Source organism: Nelusetta ayraudi, unplaced genomic scaffold, assembly GCF_046127955.1.
Source record: "Nelusetta ayraudi isolate G7.1 ecotype Tasmania unplaced genomic scaffold, CSIRO-AGI_Nayr_v1 ptg000011l, whole genome shotgun sequence".
NCBI lineage: Eukaryota > Metazoa > Chordata > Actinopteri > Tetraodontiformes > Monacanthidae > Nelusetta > Nelusetta ayraudi.
In genome coordinates this window covers 15902335-15917500 of record NW_027466061.1, presented here as the reverse complement: position 1 = coordinate 15917500, position 15166 = coordinate 15902335, and the positions used below count along the sequence as shown (strand labels likewise).

Sequence of the window (15166 nt, the reverse complement as noted above, 5' to 3'; positions counted from 1 at the left end):
TATTATTATTATTATTATCATTATTATTATTATTAGAGGAAGGCTGCTGCGCCTGCACTAAAGTAATCTCATCACTCTGTCACATAACAAAGTTTGGGGAGGATCCAAGCCGCATTCCAAATGTGATGATCCAGAATATCAAATAACATAAAAGTGGGAAATTCTGGGTAATCCGGCTAATGCGAAGGAAAATGGAGCTACAATTGACAGACTTGCTGAATTGGTGAAATTGAGTCCAACCCACACATGACTGCCAGTGCAGAAATGTTGCTTCCTTTGGTGACAATCAATCAACAAGGGGTCACGTGTCCACCTGCTGGCCCCTCGTTGACTTGTGGTTGGTTCACGTGACACGGAGGTCAGTATTAATTAGCAAGAAGGACCGCAGCAGCTGAAGTGATACGGGTGGCTGGGGTGACTCCGTATCATCAGCCAAGGAGGGATCAAGGAGTGTGTGTGAATGTGCACAGAGAGCAGTCGTTTGGAAGGAAAAATACTGACGCCTGCAATTCACTCAGTGCATTTCAGAGTGGCCAAAATGCATTGAAAGTATGATATAGATACATTTGTGTGTGTGTGAGTTTGTGTGTGTATGTGTTTCCTATATAATGCATTTTTGCACCCACCTCTATGCCCAAAAAAAACGTCACAGATATTGGGGAAAAAGCATATTTAGCCCTGTGTTTACTGCGTCATTTCTTAGGAGTATGCTGGCGCGCCACGCCACGTCTTACATACAGGACACATATTACTGAGACAAGATAAGAGTGAATCTTCCACACCATGGGACCTTTCCACTGGAGAAAAACTGGTTGGAAGGGTTGTGTAGCGCTCGAGCACGTAGCTACCACCACGGCGGGGCGCCACCTGATTGCTGCCTCTTGCACTTGCTGTTTAAATGTTTTTGCATGTCCTGTGGATATCTGCAGTACAACAAGTCTCCGATGACGCTGATTAGCCATCTACCATCTGCTGGGCTGCGCTGGGTGGCCGGGCTCATTATTTGTGCCTGTTGTGTCCACGCCACAGCTCGCGCTGCGTTGCAGCTATCAGGGGAAGCTGCAGGGACTTGCCACACCAGGCCAGCGGGGAGCGCTACCGCACACCAGTGGCTGAGATAATAATGGGCTTTTTAATTTTTTTTCTTACTTCCCCCGGTCATTCGCTTGTTCCACCAATAATGGGTCGGAATGCATTCGCCTCACATCTGCTGAGATCAAACGCGCAGCATCCATCCTAAAGTGAAACTCCTCCTGTAATTCCTCTGAAATGTTCTCGCTAATAAAGAAAAACGGAAAGCACCTCCTCATTGTGGGTTTTTTTTAAATGTTATTGCACCTTAGGCTTATGTCTAAATTTGTGTGTGTGTATCTGTGTGTGACTTGTGTGAAAGAGTTTGACAGTTGTATGTGCATACAAATTCTATATATATGTTCTGTATATATTGTGTGTGTATCTGTCTGACCGTCCATTCAATTTGTGGTGTTGTTCTCCAGGACCTGGTGGGCAGCGCTCCTCCACAGAGGAACTGGAAAGGAATTGCCATCGCCCTGCTGGTCATCCTCATCATCTGTTCCCTGATTGTCACCTCTGTTATCCTGTTGACCCCAAGTATGTCTAAAACAAACACACACACACGCACACACACACTCACACACACACACACGCACACACACACACACACACACACACACACACACAGCAACCCCTTGAAGCAGTGTCAGTGTCAGTGTACTGAGCTCTTTATAGAGGGCAGCAACATTAACTCCCTGAATGTGCAGTGTACACGATGGTTAACTGGGATGCAGTGAAGATGTTTTGATAACTGGTGTTTGCAGATCGGGCGGTGGTGATGAAAAAAACCCAATATTATTTCCACGGGACTGTCTGTATATTCATACACTTGATGCTTTGAAAAGCACATTGCATGTGTCTATCAGATCAGTTTGAGAGAATGAAATTAGGCGATTGGGGTCACGTAATTCATATTTTTTGTTTTATTTGCAAGAGAAATGAACTCACAAATAACATTTTTCAGTGATTTGGTTCCATTTCCCCAGTAGCTTAGTGAAATGGATCACTGGCAAGATTCTGTTCCCATCTGTTCTCCATGGAGCCTCTTTGGCTGGTTGTGGCAAGCGGTTCCATACAGCATGGGAAGACATTAACATAAACTTACTATAGACGAAGCCGCAGGCCTCTTTCTCACTGGCCCGGGCGGAAACCATAGTGTGTCTCATTCAGCTGCTATTGTCCCGACATTTTATAAATGAATTGAATGTTGTAGGTACTGCTAGAAGAAGAGAGCCTCTTATGTAGCTGCTGCTCTTCTTGTACAGACATAGAACTTTACTCATTGGTTGGCACCTCCACTTTTAGAGCAGAGAAACAATAACAATGACACCCAACATAATGACAGACCACGGGTGTAGTGATCTCACCAACAAAACAAAATACACTTTTACAGAAATACAAGGACTGCGATCTTCTCTTTTTTTTTATTTTTGGGCACTGAGCAGACAGCAGACAGCAGAACATTGCTGATCTCACTACAGTTGTAACTTAAGAACTGACTGGGTTCCACCCTCGAATGATTGACGCCTCATAGCAATCCGTCTCTCACGGCAATAAGACTTTTAGATGAACTGCCTGGACTGTTAGCAGTTTTATGAGTGCACATAAGAGCTGAACATTGGCGAGTGTTCTGCAGTAAGTAAACACAATGTTGGGAGTCCCATCAGTCAGCCTCTTATCCGCAACAAGTCAAATCTATAATCGTCATAAACCTTTCATGAAGTGCTCGAGAAGCATTATGTTTGTTTACAAATGCAATTTTAAATCACCGTAGACGCATTTATAAAGGCCCACTGGCTTCTTTTTACATCTGCCAACCATAGAAAGAGTCACAAAAGTTGCCTTTAAAAAAGGAACATTGAATCCTTCTAACCTTTGACGCATAATGAACAGTCATTAAAATGTAATTTTCTTTGATAGGAATGGGTTTTAAAGGCATAGTGGATGCAGGAGCAGCAGCTAGCAGCAGCCAGTCGATTTAACTGAAACAACCACATTGGCCTTGCCAAACAACTCAGGGATATCTTGACAATCCTCCTATCGGAGACAGTTGAAGTTCTTCTTCTTCTGTCGCGTTATCTGGAATCGTAGGGGCAACAGTCTCAGCAGAGACACCCAGACTTCCCTGGGCCCAGTCACCTCCTCCAGCTCATCCGGCAGGACCCCAAGGCGTTCCCAGCAGGACCCCAAGGCGTTCCCAGCAGGATCCCAAGGCGTTCCCAGGCCAGCCAAGAGACATAGTGCCTCCAGCAGGTCGTCTTGTTGAAGGAATACCATTCAGCAATATAGTAAAAGAAGATAAAATAGTAATTGTATAATATACTATACCGCAGTCAGGGGCACGGCAATGTGGGCTCTATGATAAAAATCAGTTTTGGGGCCCCCTTCCATACCTCCCATATTAATAAGAATATACCAGGACTGCTGGACCAATAGTACTGTCTAAAATATGACAGAGAAGGATGTAATTCATGCATGAAGAGTTAAAAGACTGTTGTGTTCGTTCTTTGGCAATATATACGTTTAATAAAATCAAATATTTCCTGTTTAGAGTGAAACAAGGACAAGGACAAACAATCTTCTCTCTTCTTACTTTCCCACTGGCCGAGATTAATGTTCAAAATTAAATCTTATATTAAGCTCACGACCCTCCTTACCTTCAGCTTTTTGTCTTTTTTCTTTTTTTTTTTTTTTTCCTTAAACAGCTCCAGTGTCTATTTTAATTTGATAACCTTGTTCAGGGAGCAAGGTTTTACAGACATACTTTGTGCGTTGGTGATTGTGTGCCACTTTTACGCACAGGCGGCCTTGGCTCTCTTGGTAATGGGCCTTTTTTATGCGTAAAGCCATTTAGGCCTCCTTAATGGAGACAATTATGCAGTAATGACGGTTGCCATTTGTCAGACTGGCACAGCGTCAGACAAAGCATTTGCTTTGTGTGGAAAATGAGTTTCTCAACCCGAATCTCAGCAGCTTCCTCGCCAAATTCCATCCGAGGCCAGTGAACATTTGAAGAGGGGGAGGGAGAGGTACCGCAACAAACAACCAACAAATGTTCACGTTATTGATAAGTCAAAAAACACAAAGAAAAAAGTCCTTTTGACAGTGAATGCAATGGATCCCTAGAATCCTCCTTGTCGAAGAGTCTGCAAACGCGCCGTTCTGCACAACAACCTCCAGCTGTCAGCCATCCCGAACACGTCTGTGTAACGCTCGTTTCCTCGGCAGAGTGGAATTGTCTGCTGCACCTGCGGTTCAGCTGTCAGCCTCAGAGCTCATCTTGATTTTCTTTGCCGATGCAAGGAGACGTGATCCGACACTCTCGGATCAGTCCTGCAACGCCGGGAGCCTCCCTCTCCTGCTTCTCTGCCGCTCCAAAAATGATTGTGTGTCCGCACTGGTGACGAGCGCTGGGAGGTTTAGTGAATGACGCACACTGGCAGCCTCCCCTGCCAACTTTCTTAATAACTCAGTGGTGTAGAAATGCTGAGCTGTGATGTGGTCCTGCGTTGACAGGTGAGGATGACAGCCTGGCACTGAGGAAGAAGGTGACCATAGACGACGTTTTCGGCCCAGATCTTCAGATCCACGACCCCGACGCCAAGTGGCTCAGCGGTGAGGAGTCACATCACAAGTCACATGTCGTCCACTTACTGCTCTACATTTTCCCCAATTGGGGTTTTGCTTAAAAGAAAAAATGTCTTTCTTGAGTTCTGTGGCAATTTTTTTTTCCTGCAAAAAAAATAAAATAAAAATGTTGCAGTGTCACTCACAGACTGGAGACACTTTCGTTGTCAAACAAATTAGCCATGAAAAAACAACAAAGCAGTAAAACATTTGAATGCAGTAGAATGAATAAAAACAAGAAAATACAAACAGTATTAAAGCTTTCTGGTGTAAAATGGCAGAAAATGCAGATCTAAATATCTGCCTTTCTGCAGTACAAGTCTTTATATACATATATATATATATGTATATATATATATATATATATACATATATATATATATATATATATATATATATATATATATATATATATATATATATATATATATATATTAATGTGACTTACATGCGGCTGTGATTGCTTGATCTGCACTTGTCAAACTCACGTCCAGTTTTTTTTTCTTTTTTAACTTCTCTCTTCTCCTGTGTGGAGATTTGGAGAGCAGCTCAGCACAGAACACTGAAACTGCAGCTCTGTTGGCTTAGCTGACTCAGCGCCCCATGGTGTTTAGTAAGAAATTGAGCTATGAAGAACATTTCTCTCAGTTCAGAAAGAGCCAAAAAGTTCACAAAGAACTGTTGGAGGTCAAATTTTGCATCCTTAGGGATGTGACTATCTGTTTGACTGACTTTAATTAAAGAATAAATTGACTACATGTTTATCTGTTTATGCATGAATGATTTCATTAGACCTGCCTGATTGTGACAGTTTTGGTGTTACGCAGAATGCCGGTGCACTCTAAGTTTAAAAAAATATATATATATTAAAAAAATATGTTTATAAAGGCATTCATGATGATGAAATACGATACAAAATATGAGACGTAACTCACAAATATTTATATTTCTGTTTAATTATATTAATTGCTCCATATTTCATTTTTATGTGGGACCCCGGTCCAGCAATCCTGTACGATTAATTATAATAAAAATACAAAAAGCTATAGACCTTCAGAAAACAACATATTTAGCCCTCTGGTTACAGCCCCCTCCAGAATCATTCTTACTCCTGTTAAATACACTTTCTCAAAAAACTTTCAGCAAGCAAAGAAGATGGTAGTTTTCTCATTTTCTGGGAGTTCACTGACTGGCTGGAGCGACATTGTAACATGGGTGGACCTTTAAGTATCCGTCATAAACGTTTTTAATTCAAAGTTACATTTTTTTTTTTACATTTTTTTCTATAATTTTTTAATAGATCTAGAAATTTATTTTGGAAAGAAAAACTGAAAAAACTTTACTTTCAGAGCTGTTTACAAGGAGAAATCAGCAGAAACTCAGTCTAAGTGCTATAATGAGATAAAGATTTCCAGCTATGTGCAGGATTTCTGCAAACACGTATAATTAGCATTAATGCAGCAGCCAGCGGACGTCTCCGCCTGGTTTTACAGGCCCATTACAAGCTGTCCTTTAGCTCCTCTGAGCACACGTCTCCCCTGATTACTTTTATCAAAGGCTTATTATCATATAATTAGTTAAGTCCTTGGGTTCCACCGCCCTTCACGTTCACATGCGTCCTCAGTACCTGATGAAATACTGGCAATCAAGTGTGCGACATTGCATCTTGTCTCTTAATGCAAGTTAAGGCTATCAACTCCCATTTGGTGCTAATGATCTGCTAAAAAGCCCGACGTACTTCAGCGGCGCTCATCAATATTTCCTGAGCCACGTTCACAGCCCTGTGAAATTGATCGCCGGTGCTCTTTGATCACCGCTCGGCCCAGCACTCCTGGGACTCACCTCTGAGTTTCTCACTCACCCAAAGTGCTCAGACTCTATACTTGGGCTAAGCTATACCCAGCAGTGTGTGTGTCTATATGTCAGAATGATCAAAGGGAGAGTGTCCAACATGGCTCAGATACCGAGCCAGTGATAATAGTACATCTGTGGCCGAGGCTACCGAGGGAATGACAGTAACTTCAAAACAGAGCTAAACAAGGACCAACAAAAACAACACACGGCAACAACATCGCTTCTCTGTTTTAATTCTTCAACAGAGCTCAATATTGTGAAACTGCAAAATTACATCTGTGGCCCGTGGTGACAGTTTTGTCTTTTGTCTGAGTCCTTTGCTACAACTAGAAAGCAAAGAAGCAAGTTAAACAAACAAAATGATTGTGCAGCTTTACAAGAACAGATGCAGTAACACATTCATGTTGCCCTGTAGGTTCTGCAACAAATGGTTTTTGAAGGAATTAATTCCGTTGTGTTGACTCGGCTGCAAATATAAACAGATCTTGCAAACACTAAGGCAAAGTGTAGTAGTTTTCCTTTCAGTAACACCTATCAGTATCACAGTTGCCCAGCTGCTCAGATAAGTGAAGAAGCACTGATATCTCACAGATATTGGTTTGAAAATACAATGGTCAACAGAGTCAGCAGCAAAACATACACAGTTCTGCAGCGAGAAACCATATAATTGCACTCAATCAATAAGAGAGCTGTATGGATTCCCCAGTGGAGTGAAAGCATTCATGAGTTTGTGAAACTTGCTTGTGCTAATGTTGGGTGTGGAAATGAGCAGCTAAAAAAAAATACTAGAATTAAAGAAGAAATAGAAATGCAGCATTTTTTTTCTACTGCTGCCTTATCATGGGTTCCCTTTGCTTTGCTTCCAGACAATGAGCTGCTGTATCGCACAAGGGACGGAGACGTTGTCAAAGTCAACGTGGACACTCATCACACAACCGTCATTGTGCCCAACCAGCTATTTGTGAGTGTTGTCTGGCTGTGGCACATTGTTCATTCGTGTGCGTTCACTGTCACGACTGCTGCTTGGTGTTCACTCCCATCCAGGACAGATCCCGGGCATCCAAGTACCAAGTGTCACCTGACCTGCAACACGTGCTGTTTGCCTTTGAAGTGAAGCCGGTGAGAGAGTGAGAAAAAAAACAACAACCTCCGAGCGGCGCCCCTCTGTGGCGACGTTGCAACACCTCTTCTGCTGTAACCGTGCGGTTTGTCTCTGCAGATCTACCAACACTCCTATTTGGCCAAGTACATTATTTACAGCCTTGTGACACAGTAAGCTCCGCCTCCTGCTCTGTGCTTGTCTCTCGTCGTCCCCCGTCCGCTTGATTATTTTCCTCCCAGGGACGCTGCCGTGCCCTCGGCCCGACCCTGTGCTGGCCGCCGGCTGACGTCACTCCCGCGTCCCTGCTTCCCTTCACTGTTTCCTCGCCATCTCATTCACTTTGGCATTTGGCCCGTTTTTTAGCCTTTCATCCATCTATGTCTGCTTACCTCCCTACCGTTGTGCGTCCGCAGCCAGCCAAGTCAGCCTGTGTGCCTAAAATAAGGATCGCGTGTGATTGATGAAGGCTGCACGGAGGGAATGAGCAAAAAAAAAAAGGAAATACTTTCCTGCTTTTGTCCCCCCCCGCCCCCCCCGCATTTGTATTCACGGCGGCGGCTGCTGCTGCAATGTTGCACTTTGTCGAGTCGGCTCGGCCCGGAATCCGACGCTGATTTTTCCGTGTTTTCCCCGCACAGGGAAACGTGGCCTCTGACCCCCCCCGAGGTGCACGATGCCGCCCTGCAGTTCGCTGGATGGGGACCCCGAGGACAGCAGCTGGTAAGGAAGCCGCTCAGCCGGAGACGTTACGCTCCCCACAAACTGGCACACAACCACAAACACAACCACAAGCACAAACACTGAGAGTCGAGCAGCACGTTCGATGGTTGTCTCAGTCTGACGAGCAAACGTGAGCACCAACGCGGTGAAAATATTCTAAAAGGCAGCTTACTGTCCAAACTCACCTTGACTCGTCCTCCTGTGATGTGACAGTGCAGCCGCGTCGCAGCTATTTTGAAAAAAAGTTTGTGATGACACATGAGCTGCGAGGAGCTGCAGTGGCAGATGGTCACTCACTGGCACAACCCGAGGCGTGGACAGTCTGGGGCTGCCGCCGGCTACAGAACACACTGTGTGTGTGTGTGTGTGTGTGTGTGTGTGTGTGTCCTCATGTCCCCTACCTGAATTGGGTACAAAATCAGTTTTTTCTCCTCCTAGTTTATGGGGCTCATGCGGGTCGTCTGATGATTGACGGGTTGGCGGTTTGAATCTCAACTCCAACTGTCCACATGTCCAAGGGCGTTTACCCACAGGCGCCCTTGGTAACATCTCGGTACGGTACGGGTCGGTATTCAGGCATTTCCACGAGCCGCAGCACGGTCCCAGGGGTTACGATTTTGGTACCTGGCTCCTTGGGGTTCGAAGCGAGCAGAGCTGACACCGTATGGGTGACGTAGCAACGTGCAGGGCACTGATTGGGTAAAAGTTTTGACGAAAGCCAAAGGCAGTCTCTCACGAAAGACCAAAACCGCCATTTTTAAAAATGCCCCGCATGTGGATTTTTACACTTTCACGTATTAAAAACTGAAAATATTATGAAACTGTACTATGGCTTGCCGTGGCTGATTATTCTCTCATCGTCCACCAGGGGGCCGAGTCGAGCCCGTCTCACTCCCGTTGCCGACCGGAAGACCATTAGGCTGAACAAACCTCCAACATTTTCTCTGTTCGGTCCACTCCGACGGTTGTGGTCCTTGGTGCTTCGGTAGTCGCTCGGTATTTTTTATTTTATATTTTTTAATTTCCCTGACACCGAAAAAAAAAACATTTTCTTGGAGCAGCGCATGGCGGAATCACTTCCGGGGCAGAGCGGGGGAGGGCGGAACCAGTCCGAGAGGGTGCCGGAGCTTGGCCATGAAAGGAGATCCGGCACACAGTGGCGTCATTCCGTGCCCAGTGTTGAAAAAATCTCTGTGAACAGAGCGTTTAGAACCATGCCCAACAATTTGCAGGGCTCACGTCCAAACACATGAACGTCATTATTTGACGATATCGAGATCATTTGACGATAGGGTTCAACATTGTAACAGTTTTTAGAGCTCAGAAAAGTGGAAAAGCATCATAGGTGCCCTTTAAGAGGCGGCGATTCTGGCTCGCAAGTTTCGTAAGTTTCACTCCTTATAGCGATTTTAACGGTGCTAGCTTGTTAACACCGGTGGAATAGAGCTGTTGCTGTTTTGTGCTTTGTGTGGACTTAAGTTGTGCAGATATTCTTGTCTAATAATAAACGACTGTGAGACTCAGGTGATCGTTTCAGCGTCTACATTTTATCTTCTACGACAGTGTTTTGATACAAGTCAACAGTATGAAACAAAATCATTCTAAGCCCTACGAAAAAATGTCTCGCACAAAACAAAACCTCGGTTAATACAAAAAGTGAATCCTATGGTTTCGGGGACACGGGAGGCACAAAAAAAACCTTCGGTTTGCCTTGCAACCGTGACTCCGCCCACGCTCAGGTACTGGTCGGGCTTATGGAAATACCTTTCAACCGAGCTGTCCCGTACCGTGAAGGGCTGGCACTAGCCGCACAGGGCTAGTGGGTAAACGCCCAAAGTGTCCTTGGGCGAGACTCCCAACGGGGCTGGCAGAGCTTTGCATGACAGCAGCCACCGATTGCTGTATGGGTGTGTGAGTGCATCAGTGAATGAGAGGCCATTGTTAAGTGTTTTGGAGATCCGTTAAGGTGCTGGAAGGCCCCATATAAGTGCAGACTATTTATCAATTACCATTTACAACTCACATGATGATTCTTTAAAGGCCCAGCGTGCATGACTTAGTAGCACCTAGTGGTCAAAAAGTGTGTTGCAAACAAATGACTGCCGGAGAAAGCAGGTGACTGCAGGTAGGTCTCTTGTCTGAGAGTTCCATCAGGGAACGGCCACCTGTTCTTAGTCCCTGTTGTCTTTTGTCCCTCGTGATGTTTCTTCTACCAGCTGTGATGCAAGGTAATTATCACAAAAAGCTGAGAGGATCCGTGACTTGGCGTACTGTAGATGCATAGTGGTGCAGTATGTGTGCGCTCTTTCTGGAAATACAAATGTTTATTGTTTGCGAAACAATTGAGAGAACATTTGAAACTTGTACAAAAGCAAAGTCTGTCCCTAAGCCTCTGATTTTTTTGTTTGTTTTTTAATAGATTTATAATGAGCATCAAAAAGATTTAAAAAAAAAAAAAACAGACTCTCAAAGATAGATCACAGTTTTTGTTCAGAAAAAGACTGACTTTGTTCATTTGCTAGTGTGTCTCTGAGGTGTGTGTTGTCCTGAAATATTTAGATGTAAATGAAAATTCCATCAGAAAACCTACTTGCTAAAGTTTGCAGACAACACAGATCTCTCAGAACGAAACCAGCTCAAACAAATTAGTTTGAGTACTTCCAGCTCAAGCAGTTGACATGTTCTAAGCTGTGTGATGTTGTCGAGATCTTCTAATCTTTAAAGGTCCAAATTCTGTTTATTCTGTCATCAAAGAATGCTTATATCTAATTAGAATGAAGATGTTTTATAGCTGAGTTTTAAACAATTTCATGGCGGCACCCTGAACTGCTCGGCACAAAGATGAATGATGAGGTGACCTGTTGGGAGTTAATTGGGAGCATGTTAGTCAATTAGGGAGAGACCGCTGTGGTTTTTTTCCCCCTGTGCTTTAAATCCTGCTATGCTCTGTGCATCATCAAGGATATATCGCTATCTTCACCTGTCTCATATAACACACCATCTGGACAAAAGAGTGTGTTTGCGAGAGATTGGTACCAAATGCAGATTCATTGCAAGACAAAAAAAAAAAAAGAGAGCGATGCGGATTCAGTGCTCATCTGCTCCCAAGCCGCATTGCTTGGAACCCTCCAAATCCGTTTGCAGTTTTCCACAGTCCATTGCCTTGCTGTTGTCAAATTCAAAGTCTGATTTTTCACCAGTCTGTCCTGAAAAGCCCCTATCTGTATTCTTTCCAGAGGGAAGCGCAGCCAAATCAGAGAAACACAGGCAGTGCAAATTCTGATTAGTTTCAAAATGTAGAAAAATATAGCACACTGCTGGGAAAATGTTTCCAGTGTGCCTCTCCACAGGCAGTGCCTCCTCAAAGACGGCACCACACTATTAGGGCAGTTGATAAAAGTTCTGCAGGTTCACTCAGTTTGCAAACAGCTATGTATTTGTTATTTATTTATTTTGCTGTAGTGTGGGTTAACCTTCGCTGTTTCACAATGCCTAATAACCCCAAACAGAGCCGTGCTCTGTCCTCAAGCATCCTTGGTTAACAGTTGTGTGTTAATCTGGGCTCCTCCATTAGAATGCGCCTCCAACATATTATTTTCTTTTTCGTTTTTTGTTTAAAAAGAAATATTTTCTACAACTAACACAAATGAAAAAAAGAAACTGAACCACATCGTCGGTACGGTTTCCAGAGTTCTTCTAAATCCTTTCATTGCATTGATTTGCAAGAACAATGTTTTGCTTTTTTATTATAGTGTATATGTATATATGTAGATTATGTGGGTTGTTTCACATATTTTTTCAAAAGAACAAACACAAAAGTCATCCACTTGAAAATGGTGCTGGAGAAGTTGGTAATTTTTGGTATGTAGTTGAGGTAAGAAAGACATTCTTGCTTGAGCAGGACATGTTGCTTGGTAATGGTGAGATAGAAGTATAACAATTTAGAAGATCATTATTATTATTATTACTGATTGATGCTTTTCTTTCCCCAGCCAGTCTGCCCATTCTGACCTCTGACCCCTGATACCAACGGGGTATTTTCCTCCATACAGCTGCTGCTCACTGGATATTTTCGCATTTGGGAAATATCCCCTATGAACCCTAGAGATGGTTGTGATGTGGTGAAAATCCCAGTAGATCAGCAAGGAAACACTCAAACCTGCAGCTCGTCCGGCACCGACAGCCACGTTCAAAGTGACTTCAGTCCCATTTCTTTCAGCAAGTGGTCGTCACTACGATCTCATGCATGAATGCCCCGAGTCGGTTAACACCTGGTGGGTGTGTCTTAGTAACTTGGGTAGGATCAGAACATGCCACCTGTTTTCATGTGTTTATTGCTCTTTCTGGATTAAGTGAGCAGCCTGCTGTCTATATGATGTTTGGGTGTAATTGTAGGACTACATTTAGAGGTAAATGAAGTCCCTGTCGTTTTAGATTAAGAGTATTTTTTGCCAAGTAAAGCAACCTGATTATTTTCTGTTTTCCTCTGTGTTTCACTTAAAAAGCTAAACACAGGTTGTGCAGGACAATAGGCTCCATCAATAAGCCCGGAATAAAACCCAACATCTATTCAGCTTGAGCTGATCCCTGGCACTGCTGTCCTGTCGCTGCAAATACTCTCCGGCGCGACAAATGCACATTATAAACACGTCAGGAGATGGTCCCAGAACAAATCTGACGCTGCCTCGTGTTTGACAAATGTTGGGCTAAGTGCTGCTGCGCTGGTGTCAAACGTTCCAGGAACATGGAGGGGAACGAGTTTTTTTTTTTTTTTATTATTTCTTGGACGGAAGCACTGACAGCAGACAAACACAGCAGGCTCAATCCAGACAAACACACACTTCAACAAAGAGCCAGATGGAAAATCAAACGCAAGAAGAAGCTGTATTTGGTGCCGTTGATGTTGCCCTTTAATCTGCTTCAAATTAATTTATTTTAATGTGATATTGCATGATTCTTGCTTCACTATTCAGCCACATTTTCCACCCCCAAATCCTTCCTGTCTGCCTTCTAAATTATCCTTTGTGTGGACGCCGCTGCAGCCCCCTGTTTCGTCTGTTATTATAGCAAAGCTCCCTCTTTCTCCGTAATTGCTTTTATAGTATCATTTGCCTAAATTACTGATGCTTTGCTGTGAGAAAATATTAACTTTTCATGTGAGACTTTGTCTGCCGGCAGAAGAAAGCTGATTAATTTTCATAGAGCGACGCCGCTGTTCCTTTGGCAACGCTGTTCCTGTTTGATTTAATGAACAGCTGAGGATTTCTGTTCTTCTCTCCCTGAGACTCAGAGAGATTTTTGTCTTTTCTCCCCATCTTATTTGACAACCTTACACGCAGACTCAGCCGCACGCTGGTGTCTTAATATAACAATTCTCCGAGATGATCAGAGTCGGGGGGATTACTCGTCTGGTGCGTCATCATCACCCAAAAAAGATTGCGCGGGTGTTTGTTGGGAGTGCGACATTGTGCAGCCGAGCATCAGATGTACAGTGAGAGAAGTGAATCCTAGGATGCCCCCTTCATTAAACTGCCTGCAATCACTGTGCCGTGACAAAAGAAACCAGCCAGTCCACGTCCACACACACAAACATCTGCATTGGCCTTAAAAGGGCACTATGCATTGACACAGCAGGAGGGGAAATCTATCAAAAGGGACAGATATAAGAAGCAGGCCAATATTTCTAATAAACATTGGTTTACATGTACGTATAAGAGTGTGCAATCTGTGGTCAATAGCCTTGAAGTTGCCTCTCTGCCTTAGCGTGCTGCTTTCTTCGTGGCCTTTCCTCCCTTCTCTTTCATCCAAACAACCTGAGGATTGAAAAGCCGAGTGAGCGAGCAAGTTCAGAGGTCGCCACCTGCTTCGTAATTAATTCTGTTTTTCCGAAGCTTGTAGGACCACTGAGGCCCTGTTTGCACTTGGTCATTTCATGCGTTTTTCATATTCCGATCGGCAAAAAACACATTAAGTAACCAAGTGCAAACAGTCCAAATCCGTTTTGTCATCCGAATACCAATCGCATCGCATAAAATCGCATTCGTCACCGACGTGTGAACAGAATGCGAGCTCAGTCCACATTAACGACCGCCTACTCCACTCACCTCTCCCGTGTACGTACTTGGTCGGCGCCCCACCTCCCGGCGTCGTCATTATAAAGTTACAAACAAGAAGCGAAAACAAATCATTTTTGTTAGACTCTTTTATTAGGATGCTAATAAATTTCATTCCGCATTAGCGTATTTTGTCAGCGGAGCAGCGGTCGGTTTCGAGTGTTCAATTGACCTCACATGCGTTGGTCGTGAATTCTGTGGATTCTGTCTGCGTTTGCCAATCATCCGCTTTTGCTTCGCACAGCACTGCATTGATCTGCTTTCCTCAGATGTTGATCCCAAAACATAAAATTTGGATTTTCTCTCTGTAGCCGCCATAGATCAGACTACATGCGTCGTGTCTTTCTGTTCTTCTTTCAAGTGCAGCAGCCGTTCAACAGGCCTAGTTTTAACTGGGAGGGTTCGAGGTTCTTTTGCAATGACACAAATCATGTGACCAATGTTGCAAATCCATTGTGCATTTATCTCCCTCCTTCTGGCATCTGGCATAGCAGCGAGGTAAACAAAAACCAGGCTCAATTGACTATTTTTTTTAAATGTCTCAATTATTGAACGTTACACTCAGTGTTTGTTCGTGTTGACATTTTAAAGTATATGAGCTGTGGTTAAAATAAATCTCGTTCTAATGTTATTATTTAAAAAAAATATATAAAAGAAAAATATTTTGCCATTGGAT

At 43.7% G+C, this 15166-nt stretch overlaps 1 protein-coding gene across 2 annotated transcripts in view; it reads left to right on the top strand.

Moving 5' to 3' along the window:
• Positions 1 to 15166, top strand: part of LOC142885200 (A-type potassium channel modulatory protein DPP6-like) — a 77500-nt gene that overhangs the window by 49185 nt on the left and 13149 nt on the right. For both annotated transcript variants that reach the window (XM_076021426.1, XM_076021425.1), the window contains exons 2-7: positions 1497 to 1611; positions 4591 to 4689; positions 7422 to 7516; positions 7600 to 7674; positions 7775 to 7827; positions 8296 to 8377. In XM_076021426.1, coding sequence (XP_075877541.1) covers positions 1497 to 1611; positions 4591 to 4689; positions 7422 to 7516; positions 7600 to 7674; positions 7775 to 7827; positions 8296 to 8377 — 519 coding nt within the window. The remainder of the gene's footprint in view (positions 1 to 1496; positions 1612 to 4590; positions 4690 to 7421; positions 7517 to 7599; positions 7675 to 7774; positions 7828 to 8295; positions 8378 to 15166) is intronic.